Consider the following 14,024-nt stretch of genomic DNA (forward strand, 5'->3'; position numbering starts at 1 on the left):
TGATTCCCAAAATCATAAATAGTGTGCTTAATGCTGAGATCAAGATTTATTTATCACCAAATTTTTATTTATACGTTTATAGCAGGAAAAAGTAATAAAAAAAATCCATTCAGTCTTTGTATTTTACCTAATAAACTCAAATGTAATGGATTTGAACACACAGATCTTTTCACTTAAACGATCTGTCTGACCTCTGATGATAAACATGAGTGCACATCAACACTGTGTGTGCAGGTCACTCCCTGGCAGAGAGTGAGGGAAAATCAGAACATTCATTAGTTACACAACAGACAAACTGCTTTATGCATTTTGCTGTCTGCACATAGATTACTAAGTACCTTCTGATTGTTCATTTGCACTTTACTGCCCTTAAGACATTGTGCATAAGCATTCTAATACGGCTGTGGGAAAGTAAGTACTCACCATGGAGGCTGGGAGCCCTCTATGAACTTGTTTGTGTCAGCGTGTTGAGGCTCTATGGAGCGCGTAAAACCAAAGCATGGTGGATAGTTCACCTCTGCAGCACAACTCTCCTTCAAACGCACCCAACCGCATCCACAGACATGCACATGTGCACTCACTCTCCTGTGAGGCGACTTTCTCACCTTGAGGGGGTAATGGGAGTGAGGTCCTTCCCCATGGTCTGGATGACGCGGCGGCCCCATACCCACAGGCCGGCACAGATGCCTATACCACCGTAAAACAGCAGCCAGATAGGAGTGGCAGCATCCTGCATCACACCGCCCTGTTCATAGATCATCCACAGTGCCACCAAAGGCCCAATGGCATTACTACAAACAAGAAAGTAGATAAAAACCTTATTCAGGCATTATATACTCAAGTCCAAAGAGCAGCGTGAAGATGATTTTTTATATTTAGTTGACAGAGAAATGTACTCTGGACCATAAAGGTCGCTATCTGTCATGCAACACGTAGGGGGCAGCACCTGACATCGTTGCCTCCGTGGGCGAAAGAACCGAAGCAGGCGGTGAGGATCTGCAAGAAGTGGAAAAGCAGAAACACCTCAGGTTTGTCCTTCTCCTCCTGATCCTCCAAGTCGTCCGGCCCTGGAGGTGCAGCCCCTTCTTCCTCCACCCCTTCCAGGTCTGTGGCAAGCTTCATCTCCACTCCGCCCTCCTCGGCCTCGATCTCAGCCTCGGCCACGGCGTTACAGTACGATGAGTAGCTGTCGTAGCGTATCCGCTTTTTGGAGTAAGACACGCTGTTGCTCCTGCCGCCTCCCTCACCAACCAGCTTTTCACTGTCCTCGCGTGATTCGGAGCGCATCGGCTGGACGGGCATGCCGCATATTGCCGCTGTGTAGCAGGTGTAGCTGTTGTTGCGGCGCAGCAGGCGGTAATTGTTGTCAGACGGGCCGGCGTTGGAGCGCTCGTTGTCATCCATGCGGCCCAGGTGGATTTTGTGAAGCAGGTCTTTGTACAGACCCGAGTCTTTGTGCACCGTGTGGTACACCTGGCCATCGCTACGCATGTGGCCATCGAAGCTGAAGCTGCCGTTAGAGATGGGGGATTTGAGGCTGCCGTTCGTCATTGAGTGTGTCCGACCTGGAAGACAGACGATTAATGAAAAGTCTGCGTGGGAGCAGGATATTAATGATGATGACCGACGAGTTTGATCTCCATTAATGGCAAATTTATTTATGCTAATAAGTATTAACGCATAAATAAAGCTATAGTTACTCTCCTCTTATCAAATATTATTATAAATGTCCAGTTGTACCATACACCCTGCCGTTTGGCAGGATAGTGCCTCCATTCGCCAGGTTGGTGAGCTCGCTGCTGGATTCGCGGGTGCCCCGGTCACTGCTGCCGCCTGTGAGCGGCATCACAGCCTCATCTGTGCCCTTCGCCCCTGGTAACTCTTTGAAGACGGGGCTCTCCTCCTCCTCTTCAGGGATCTTATCCAGGCTCTCATCAGAAATCCTCGACAGAGCCTGCTCTTTCTTTAAACGACCTGGAGGAGATCAAGCAGCAGTTGAAAGAGCACCGAGTTAGGACATTTTTGCAGGTTGCTTTAAATCCATCATGAAAGGAAAGCCACAACTGTATTGTGGCAGCCTTTTATTATTAAAGGATTTCAAGGAAACCAATCTGGATGGCAGCCAGTTAAGAAAGCAAAACAATAGTTAGACAAAAAAAGGGAAAGAAAAAAAAAAGATTAGAATTTATTTGCAACTTTTCACGCTTAAAAAAAGCTGTTGCTTCTGCTTTCAGGTTCGGGAGACAAAACTTCTGACAAGAAACAGATTATCTAAATTATCCCAGTGCCTACCCGACTCTTTGAATACCCCAGTAGAGAAAAAAAAACCCAATCAGAGTTATGACCTGTTTTATTTAAGTGGATGCAGTAATATCCAGATTAGCACCAATAATTTTACCTGTAATCCTCGCAGGCATTAGGGGGTTCATGACACGGTCACACAAACCACGAGTCAATGGAAAAAAACATTCATTTTTTTGGCCTAAACATAGATATTATTTTTCATGGCCTATAAATACCACTCAGCTTCTTATTAAATTTTATTTATATTTCTTTATAGTGCAAAGCATTTCTGGCATTGATCAGATTTTTTGGATCAAGTGTTTGAGCTCTTACACAAAGAACCTTTTATTTATCCAGCACAAAGTTAAAATAAACAGAGCTGTGCCTTGTCTTTATCCACCACTGTCTACTTTTTCCAATGTTTTAATTTTCTGTGTCATGAGTTTTACAGCACTGCCTGCTTTGCTGTGGGCTGGTTTTCCCATTAGGGAAACAATTCCCAGCCCTGATCCTGAAAGCTTTCTACACTGCAGGCCACGATCTTAGCCTCTTTCATCTGACCAAGTAGCTCTACGCCCAAAAATCTAAGTGGAGCACTGGAGAGTTCACAGGGATTTTTCTGGTGGCTTTAGTGCCTCTGGCAGAGGCCAACAAGAAAGCACATGCCCTGGCTTCCGTTGTTTGGTGTCAGAGCGTTTTCACATGGCGTGAGAGAGACAGACTGGACACACACACACACACACACACTTGTATGGATATCCTTGTGAGGACATTCGTTTACATAAAACCAAATACCTAAACACAACACTTACCCTAACCCTAAACCAAATTTAACAGATACTTACTTGCAATCTTTCTCCTCATCCAGGGACAGACCAATATCCAGACCAGAGCTGCGCAGACCAGCGAGCCAGCTAAAGTGATGAGAAAGATGGCCCACACCGGTAGCATCTCCAACCCGAGCACTGCAGTTAATAAACACACATTAAAAAAAAAAAAAAATACAAAATCATGTACTGGCATCACACATTCAAGAGGAATTTTGAGCAAACTAACAAGCGCTTCCATCCCTGAGGTGATAATTTGATCATACACTGGTGTCAGGTTAAATAATCAGAGATATACTGGGAATAAGCACTTACATGGAGCTCCAGTATACATGATGGAGAATGTGTTGATACCAATGGTGGAGGCGTAGAAGAGGGGCAATGCTCGCAATCCGTTTGGAACAGAGTCATCCTGTGAAGTAAAAAAGGAAATGCAACAATAATGATAATAAATCATAAAACAAAACATGTACAACACAATAACATATTAGCGAAAATGAGAACATCTTCTGGCTAAAAGTTTAGCTCAGGTCAATTTAAAGGTGTGGAGTAATACAATTATTCCATCTTGCACAACCATGGCTTGCTTTTATCAGAAGGTTAATAATTAATATGACTAATGAGGCAGGTGAAATGTAAAATGACACTAAATGGGATGTGGATTTTACAGAAGTAACAAATCTCAACCCTGCAAACACAAAACAGAAAGATCGAATATTCTGATGCAAATAGCCCGCAGACGCAAAAATGAACTCATTCCTAATTTGACCCATCTATGCAGTAACACCGGCCCAAACGGCAAATCTTCCCGTGACTCACTCATATATAATCCTGCAGTCGTGACCCTCGGATGATCTGCAGCACTTCCTAGTCTGCCAGAGCTTTCCCATTACATAACAAATACGCGGGTGTTGCCATATCAAATGGGTTTTTATCTGTGCTCAAGTTCTTTCAGACAAGTTGGGCGTACACGTGCAAGTCTGTCTCCGATTTCTTATATTAAAATGACCAGATTGGCAGCTAAGTGTGAGTGCGGAGAGTGCAACGGCTGCAAATGCAAGGGCAGTGTCACAAAACTGAACACAGCATTAGTTGAAAGTGATGTGCGCCTACCTTGTTGAGGATGAAGTGTCTGATGAGCATAAAGAGAAGTCCAGACATGAGTCCAGAGAGCAAGGGGGAGATGAACCAAGACGCCACTGAAGAAGAATTGAAAAATGTTAATGAGGAAACGACAGGAGAGCCTTGCCAACTCTCTACAACTAGAAATTTTGTGTTTTAATAGTTTTTTGTGTTTTTAGCCATCAGTTCTCTTCCTAAAATGAATTCCAAGTCATTTCATTTATGCGTTATGTATTTAAGTATGAGAATAAATCCCAATAACCAGTTTTATGGTGACTAGGGCTGCCACGATTTGTCGACTAGTCACGATTACGTCGACTATCAAAATCGTCGACGACTGATTTAATAGTCGACGCGTCGTTTGAAGCTTTGTAAGATCCCAAAAGACGCAAGAATAAGTAGCAGGATTTAAGAGTGTAATAACGGACTGAAACAGAAGATGGCAGCACTGCATGTACAAGGATGCCAGCTGCCGTTAAACCCCGAAGAAGAAGAAGAAGAAGCAGCTGTGTCCCAGAATTCATAGCGCGGCCCAGCTCAGTTTCCAACAATGGCGGCAGCTAGTTAGTTTTAATATTACTCTTATTATTCTTTCTGGGTCACAAAATAAACGTTTAACATATTTTCAGCCGAGAATGTAGCTGTGTAAACCTCAAATATCGGCTCAGTTTATCAGGACACCGCATATTTTCAAAAGCGCTCCGACGTTTTCGGAGACGTCTGTTACCCACTAGCTCGATAGCTAGCCGGGGGCTAGGTCACTAGCGCGGTAAGAACACCGGACTCCCGGCAAATTGTTTTCAAACCCACCGCCTCTTTCGCTACTCAGGTTAAATATATATGAGTCACTTAGATAACTTAAAAATGTTGTTGGGCGGCTTTTTTTTTTTTTAGTATTTTATTTGTTCCTGAGTAAATCGGTTTGTCTGAGATTAAAGTTATAGTTTTTACACAGCTGAATAAACGTCAAGCAGACAGCTGATTATCAGAAGTGTGAGATGCTGGAGAATATACTCCGTTGTCCTGTTATAGATAGCAAGGAGTTTATTAAACTTCACCGAAACAATCTGCAAATTTCATTAAAATTGAATAAACTATCATCTTGTCTTTATTTTTAGTTAGCACCTTAAAAGCTTAAAGCTGTAAGCTAATGATAGTTATATAAGAGCAGATGCTGCTGGTGCAATAAGCTGTAGTTTTACGTCCAGTGGATGATGATCTGATTAGTCGACTAATCGCATAAATAATCGGTGACTAGTCGACTATCAAAATAATCGTTTGTGGCAGCCCTAATGGTGACGTGAGAGTTTATTCTTTAAAGTATGCATTATTATTGGATGCTGTATGATGTATGACAGAGGCTCTTAACAAGGAAGAAATAGGTTTATCTGTCTAAACTAAACTCAATAAAGTACTGGGTATAAAGTGAGTCATGTACTTGGAAACACAATCTGAAGATTGTTGTTTACTAAAAACCTAGAAACCTTTCTAAAAATCAAACTCCACTGGGCATATCTCAGAGTGGTTTCTATTCCATCAGGTTTCACTGGAAAATGGGGCAGTTATTATAGGCACACACACACACACACACACACACACACACACACACACACACTATGATACAATCTTCTGCCATTACCAATCTTGACAAGCTGCATCCACTGTACTCCCTTTGTGCCGATGGCTACCATAGAGAAGCCGATGGTGGCGCCAACGATGCAGTGAGTCCCAGAGATGGGGAGCTTGAGGAAGGAGGCGATTAGCTGCCAGACGGCTGACCCTGTGACCAAAACAGAGACAAAAATCTAACGTTTAGCTTGGTTTATTTATTTGTCCGCCTCCATGCACAAAAACAATCTCTTGGGAAAATTAGCAGTTAATTCCCATCTGCAGTTTGTGTGACATCATGTAACATCTTAAATGAGGGCCTGAGAGTGCCATTTGAAATTCCAAATGACTGCCTTAAGTTTGCAGTGTTTATAGAAGCTGAGACAAAAGTATAATCTGAAAACTACACTAGGCTTTGTTTATCCCTCCTTTAACAAAGACTGCTATTCAAAAATTGCTCAATGATGTGAGTAATTGCAGTGTTTTTGACATAGAAGATTATATATATTTAAAAAGAGGAATATTTTAAGATCCAGTCGTGAGAAAAAGTTTCGAAATAATCACTCAAATATGTCTTCTAAATCACTACATTCATTAGAGACAAATATTTTAACTAAACCAATAACACAGACAAAGTTCAACACAGAGAGTAGTTTCATGGCCCAAGCTGGAAAATTGAAAAGAACATCTGAGACTAAGACTTTAAAAAGCTCATTAAAATCAGGAAAAACTGGAAGTGTGGGTTTAGAGAGGTACCTCTCTCTATAAATAAAGTCATAAAATGTGTGTAGTGAAAGAGCACCCTGTCAAATCACTGAGGAAACAGTGAATTTGAAAATTACAAGATAACTTTAGGGGCAGCGGATCATGACCTGCAGCTCTGGAGATTTTGGGTGATGTAAGCAGACAATGACCCAAAGCGCACACAGTGAAACAATAACAACAGAGCTGCTGAAAAAAGAAAATTTGTTGCGGAGGCTAAGCCAGAGCCTTAACCTTAATCTAATTGAGATGCTGTGGCATGACCTGAAGGGGGCTGAGGACAGGAATTAAGAGGGGCCGAAACAGTTTTACAGCAGAGGTATTCTATGAGGGATGACACAACCTGCCTCCAAAGAGCCAATCAACAGCTGAACCAGGAAACTGCACTGACTCATGCACACAGCTGAGGTTCACAACAGTTTCAGCCGAGTGGCGCTAGGGAATGTGTATGTGTAGAAAAATGTGTACCATTTCTCTCGGCTTACATTTCCATAAATTGAGTTAGCATGGTGTCTGTTCAGTGCTCCGGTAAGTAGAGCTAGAAACACTCATCGAGTTAGCTGTTAAGTACTGTTTTGGGTGTACATAGTACACTTATAACCTGCAGGGGGGGGAGGCAACCTTTTAAAAGCTTATTTTGGCTGGAGATTTTATACATGCGGTTGTTTTCATTATCCTAGAGAAGCAGATAATAGGACAAATCATTGTCAGCCCTAAATTAGACTTTAAACTCCAGCAAAACACCAAAGCCTCCAGTACACAAGAAGCACTGGAGGAAGTTTTAACAATAGGTTAAAACTTCTTTAATTATGCATGAACAATATGCCAGTTAAAACGTTTCTCCAACAGTGACCTGTGGCAGCCAGCCACACCTGAATTTTCATCTCCTTGGGAATCCCCTGTGCATAATGCTGCCCTTTTTAAATCAACGTTTGCCAGCAGTCTGTCATCAAAATGGTATTGTCCTAATGGGAGACCCATTGTTTTCTGCTTTTACTGAAATGGTGGTGTGCGAGTCTCCAGTTGATACTCAACAATTCCTCTTTATGTTTCACTTCAGGAGTTTTGTTTTCCTGCGGCTCTTAGGAAATACTTACAATGCTGCAAGGTTAGCTAACATTTGCAAAGCCCCAATAAAGTTTGATCTGAAAATACATTAAAAAAAACAAAAAAAAAAAAACACTTCGTGCAGTGCCTTTCATGTACAGTAAGAAAGTGAGTGAGGTGCACTGCTTAATAACAGTAATTATGATACATACATGAGGATTGGTGCATGTCACAAGTACCAGCTGAGCCCAGGATAATATATATAACATTATTGTTAAATTCAAATTCATTTCTAAGCCTTTTATAAAGGTCTATGTCTGCATTAAGCTATGGATTTAGCAGATTTCGGGAGGATTAGCAGGGCCTAATTTGTGACATGGTAAATATTGAACAATACATATCAAAGTAGTTTATATGAGGTAATAAATAAGACATTGTTGAAGTTTTAAAAAATTGTCTTTTGGGCTGTTGGAAAGTAATTTTTTAATTTTTCTCTTATTTTACAACTTTACAGGTGATGGGGACAAAAAAAAAACTGAAGCATTTCCTCTTTAATATATACCATATATTACTGCAATGTGCAAATCTTTTAGGCATGTGAGAAAGATTTCTAATGTAAAGAGTTTTTATTTATTATTTTACTAGGAAAAAGCATGTGTTGTTGTAATCCTAGACGGACAGGATGATGTTGACATCAGGAAAACTGCTGTAGGAATACTTGATCGTGTGGCCGAATGGCTGAAAATAGATCTTTGGCTCTGTGTGACCCTTTGCTGGATAAGGATCGAAACTTGTAGTAGTAACACTGGAGTGATGGGGGGAGGGGGGCACCTTTGGTAACACATTTTTCATCTATGGAGTGGAAGTCGCAGGAGTTTCTCTTGGCTGCAACTAGCATCACAACTAATATTAGCAAATGAATCAACTTTTAAAGAGTCAAAAAATTTCAGGAAAAAAAAAATCGCCGAGGCAACAAAGTCAAATGTCTCTCTTCCATCGCGGCTCATTCAAAAGCCTTTTAACAGTCTTAGAAGACAGAAAAGAAAAATACACTTAAGCATCTCTAATAAAAAGCATTTACAGACTGTTTTCAGAGCTACTGACAACTATTATTCTTATTTCCAGTCTCATGGTTGTTTCCTGTTTGTTAACAGTTGTTTAGCAGCTATAACATCAAAAAGTCAAGCATGTTCTCCACTAATCGTGTTTGTTACAAGTTTTGATGAAGTCTGATGTGATTTGTAAAGGATAAAATAAAATAATGAATCCTAAATTTCATCGACATCCAAGTTTTTTTTGCACATTCAAGTTACTTCAAACTTCATTCAGACATGCGACAGGTTGCAAATTTAAAAAAAACAAAAACAAACAATCACTGGGTCTATTTAGTAGAAGTGCTGTTGTGGCTTTTACATCAAATTGACTCTGGTGCTTATTCCAGCATGGCCTAAAACTGTCCATCAGATAAACATAAGGATTTGCATGTCTAAAATGAGGCTTAAGACATTAGCGGCAACTGCGTCACTCAGTGGATGTAAGAGCAAATTCAACTTACCAACCATGGCGCTGACCTCGCCTGCCATGAGCACGGGCACCGTGTCATTGTAGAGGCTGACATCTATGATGCCCTTCCGAATCGTCTCTCCCACTTTGGCCCCGAGCAACATTGAACCCAGCGTCTCGAAGATGGATGCCAGGATGCAGGCCTGCTTCAGAGTGACCACGCCGGATCCCACTGCTGTGCCAAATGAATTGGCCACATCATTAGCTCCGACTGAAAATGCCAGGACGAAGGCAATGATGAAGCCAATAACCACCATCCACAGATACGACTCCAGATCCATCTTGATATGATTTCAGGTGAGAAAAATATGCAAAGAAACAAAAATCCTGCTTAAAATATCTACAAAAAAAGACGAAGAAGAAAAAAAAAGATGAAGTGCTCTGTGCGTTTTTAGCGGAGGACTTGGTAAGCCCACACCTTCTCTTCGTCCCCTGGTTATAAAGAGTCTGAGGGGAGAAGCACAGCCGCTAACTAAGCGTTTGGAGCTCAGTCCAAAGATTGGAGGTTAGTGATGGTGGGAGCAGAGAGCATTCCATAGCTTAGTGTGAGACAGTCGGTCTGCACGTTCTTTCACCTGCCGGAGAAAAGAGAGAGAGGAGAGACAGAAACAGATTAGTGTCATAAGCTATGATTACTCTTTTTCAACACCTCCTGACAACACCTCCCCGTGACTTCCTCAGAAAACCAAAAACAAAGAAGTCTGGGTGGGACTAGGAGAGAGGGGAGGGGAGACACACATAAATGAAAGATTCGGGATAGATGATGATGAAGCAGAACTGGCTTTGATGAAACAATGATAGCACTCCAGTGAGAAAAGCTGAGGACATCTCAGATATCTACAATAGGAAATCACAGTCTGCACTTCAAAGGAATCAAATCAGATCGTGCAGAGGGTTTGCTGTCAGCACTGACACTATAAAAAGATCACCGTTTCCAGAATGAGACATGAGCAATGCTCCGAACATTAGAAAGGCTAGTATCATTTTATCCCCGCGCACCAGGGCAGCTGACAACCTTTGCCACACATTCAGACAATCTCAGATAGGAGTTTATAATTTACTTAGTTTTAATGTTCAACCACACAAAAAAAGAAAAATCACACCATCTGTTATTATTTTAATCCGACCCAGTGATGCCAACAGTGATAACAGAGAATTTTTAAGTATTCTATGAAATGTTAAAACAGAAATGTTAGTCATAAAGTTGCTTCAGTGGCAGTCCCGTAGATGTTTTCTTGCCAGATTTACATTATAGCTGGTTTCCAATCTGTGCTCCTTTAGCCTCAGCGTCACTATAATTGTGCTTGCCGGGCGACACTGAAAGGTACACGAGTTTTGTAACCAGCTTTGGAGTACAAGTTCAAACAGAACCAAATGCTCTGGTGCAGTGCAAAAAAGAAAAACGTGGTGCGTTTAAGTTAAGACTGCAATGCAGCAACAGCATCTGCGCTGATGTTCTACTGCTGCTCGAGGTGGGATACATTTCTTGAGGGGACTTACAAGACTCTTCGTTTCTGATGTGAATAACTATAAAATAAAACTATTAAGGTAGCGCAATATTTTTTTTTGCATATGAAACCGGAGGAGTTGTACTTACATGTTATGCCATTAGCTTGTCCTAAGTCATGGTTTCCTTCCACATATAGCTTTGCAAAAATTGCATATAAAGCACTGGCAGCAACAAAAACATAATATATTCCACGCTTTGCCGATCCGATCAGCTGTTCATAACACTTCCTAGGTTGGAATAGACACCAGCGCGAACTACTGTATGTCCGCCATTACCTGCCCGAAACCGAAGTGACGTCATCTTCGTGGAAAAAGTAGTTTTTTACCTTCAGGGCCTTATAAGCCTTTGCTGGTGTTTTTAAAAGTCATGTTTGACTTTTCTGAATAGTTTCTGGGATGCTTAGGACTCAAATTGCACTGCTGGAAATAGTTTATTGTGATGCACATGCAGTTTTTTTTTGCAAATTTGCATTACAATATTTATTTTAGTTTTTCCTGCAGTATATAAAAATTGGTGTTTCTCAAAAATGAATTTTGTATTTACAGTTTTTAGGAATAAACCTCTTAAATTTCTCTAAATAGAGATATATATATAAAAAACAAAAACAAAAAACGATTTTCAATTTTTTTTTTGCAGTTTATTGCACTTTTTTGCAATTTATGTAGTTTCTATTGATTTAATGCATACATATTATTAAAATTTGGGCTATAATGGTTGTATTGATGTATAGCAACTTGAAATGCTCCCAAAAATGGCACTACAGCATGTAAAAATATAAAGATAAGCTCTGGCGGACTTGGTTCTATGGTAGGTCTTAAAGGGTTAAGAAAGCCTGCCTTGGAAAGTTCAGACAGTGTCAAGGGATAATGTTAGTCATACTTAATATTAACTTTCAAGGTTGATAGAATTGTAGAAACTCTGTTTTTGTCTTATTTATTGTATTTCTATGTATGTTTGGACATGTTTCAATAATTCACTGCACCTGTTTCCAATTTTCCTGGCAAAATATAGAGGAACGAAGGGGGACTAAAGACCTTTGCACAGAACTGTATGTTCCTATTTACACCTGGTATTAAAATACACCTTGAGATATCAGATTACAGTGGAAAGTGCTAAATAAGTGTAAATGACCACCCTGACTCATTTCAGCGCATGAAGTCCAAACACTTGCTGAAGTTGTCGCATATGACTACCTGGTGTATAAACTACAAATGCATCGTCAACATGGACATAAGAAGAAAAGATGTCCCGAGAAAGGACATGGTGGTCCTTCATCTTGTCCTCTACCCTTTTTGCAACCTGTGAATGACTTCAAAGAGAACCAAATGCTCTGGTGCAGTGCAAAAAAGAAAAACGTGGTGTGTTTAAGTTAAGACTGCAATGCAGCAACAGCATCTGCGCTGATGTTCTACTGCTGCTCGAGGTGGGATACATTTCTTGAGGGGACTTACAAGACTCTTCGTTTCTGATGTGAATAACTATAAAATAAAACTATTAAGCCCCTATTTCCTAATTTCTCTCTAAATTTAAAAAGTATTGTTCTTGGGGGGGGGGGGGTGTTTCACAGTTAACCTCAAACAGTCTGGAATGGTTTCATTTTTTCTCTCTTCTGTTTTTTTTTTTTTGCTGTATTTCAATAATTGGATTCGTTACACTACTAAAGTCATTTAAAAATAATTTTTGTTTGTGGATGATCAGGTGCTGAAGAAGGGGCGATCGTGGCTCAAGAGTTGGGAGTTCGCCTTGTAATCGGAAGGTTGGCGGTTCGAGCCCCGGCTTGCACAGTCTCGGTCATTGTGTCCTTGGGCAAGACACTTCACCCGTTGCCTACTGGTGGTGGTCAGAGGGCCCGGTGGCGCCAGTGTCCGGCAGCCTCGCCTCTGTCAGTGCGCCCCAGGGTGGCTGTGGCTACAATGTAGCTTGCCATCACCAGTGTGTGAATGGGTGGATGACAGGTTGTGTAAAGCGCTTTGGGGTCCTTAGGGACTAGAAAAGCGCTATACAAATACAGGCCATTTACCATGTTTACCTGTTTAAAAGCCGATCGCATCCACTAAAACCTCACCACTGTTCCCCAAGGCTTACACACAACACAACAACAACAGTGACATGCTTTAAAATCAGATGATGAGGCCACCTACTACGAAGCCTCCAGTGGTCTTTAAGAGGCCTCTATGCCGCAAATGACTTTGCTTGGGTTTTTAAGTTTGTATCTTCATGGGGACCAATGACAGCCTACTTCCTTCTATGGTTAAACCAGTGGGAAGGGGGGGGGGGGGGGGGTTCTTTTATGGGGAAGCATTAAATGTAAACAGCTCTTGGCATAAACCGACTGCATTCTCCTCGCGTGGGGGGCAAGCAGCTCCTTTCTAAATAGCCTGTGGCCAGTTATGGCTCCCTCCTCCCGACCGAGAACTCCATCTGGAACAGTCGGTGTCACGCACTCTTAGCCTTTATCCTTTGCAGAACCACAACAAACACATAAAAACATGATAATTTGTCTTTTGATCAAGACCTCCTGGAATAGGGATCCATTAGTGACACTAAAAATGATTACGTTGCTGCTGATTTGAAAAATAAGTGGACGCATTTCTTGGTTTTCTCACAGTAAAATCACAGAAGTGAAGGTGAGGAGAGCTCAGACGCTGCCAAATCTCAAACAGAATGAGTAAACAATGACTTGATGATGTACTGACCCCCGAGGTGAAATCCTCTCCAGTGAGAGAAACACATCTGAGCACAAGTTCAGTGCCTCTTGGCCAAATTTTTATGTATTATTGTAGGATCTACCTTACAATATAAAGTGCCTTGAAGTGACTGTTGTTGTGATTTGGCGCTGTATAAATAAAACTGAATTGAATGAATTAAAAAGTTAAAGAAACCAAGCTCGTGAACTTGTGTCCATCGCCATAACGAATGAAAATTAATGATGAACGATAAAAAAGACAATATAAGGCGGGGCATGATTTTATCTCTGATTACTTAATTGCTTCCCGACTCATATCTGCTGCTTGTAATTATGTCAATTCATAATAAAAGGCAGTTTAATAAAGGCCGCACCAATATGAAAAGCTACCCTAAACTGATTTCTCACCGAATCTTTATTGAATAAGTTAAAGAATCCATGTGTGGCGGCTTGTTTCATGCCATTGAGTAGCGCTCTCTAAAAATGTTTTCTGCAGTCAATGTATTGACTCTGGCAAAGTCTGAAGGACTAACAAGAGACTGTGTAAATGTTTATTCCGGGGAGCACTGCTGCCACAAGACGACCACATCACACACCACAGTCAAACACGAGCGTC

General features: G+C 41.2%; 1 protein-coding gene across 4 annotated transcripts in view; it reads right to left on the reverse strand.

Moving 5' to 3' along the window:
- The window catches only part of slc20a2 (solute carrier family 20 member 2), a 45,943-nt gene that overhangs the window by 7,025 nt on the left and 24,894 nt on the right, over nucleotides 1-14,024 (reverse strand). For all 4 annotated transcript variants that reach the window (XM_080893763.1, XM_080893760.1, XM_080893761.1 and 1 more), the window contains exons 2-9: nucleotides 9,205-9,787; nucleotides 5,872-6,012; nucleotides 4,224-4,309; nucleotides 3,426-3,522; nucleotides 3,129-3,248; nucleotides 1,741-1,974; nucleotides 947-1,565; nucleotides 606-791 (exon numbers count right to left, since the gene is read on the reverse strand). In XM_080893763.1, the coding sequence (XP_080749889.1) occupies nucleotides 606-791; nucleotides 947-1,565; nucleotides 1,741-1,974; nucleotides 3,129-3,248; nucleotides 3,426-3,522; nucleotides 4,224-4,309; nucleotides 5,872-6,012; nucleotides 9,205-9,493 (1,772 nt within the window). In that variant the 5' untranslated portion in view covers nucleotides 9,494-9,787. The remainder of the gene's footprint in view (nucleotides 1-605; nucleotides 792-946; nucleotides 1,566-1,740; nucleotides 1,975-3,128; nucleotides 3,249-3,425; nucleotides 3,523-4,223; nucleotides 4,310-5,871; nucleotides 6,013-9,204; nucleotides 9,788-14,024) is intronic.

Source organism: Rhamphochromis sp. 'chilingali', assembly GCF_963969265.1.
Source record: "Rhamphochromis sp. 'chilingali' genome assembly, chromosome: 10".
NCBI lineage: Eukaryota > Metazoa > Chordata > Actinopteri > Cichliformes > Cichlidae > Rhamphochromis > Rhamphochromis sp. 'chilingali'.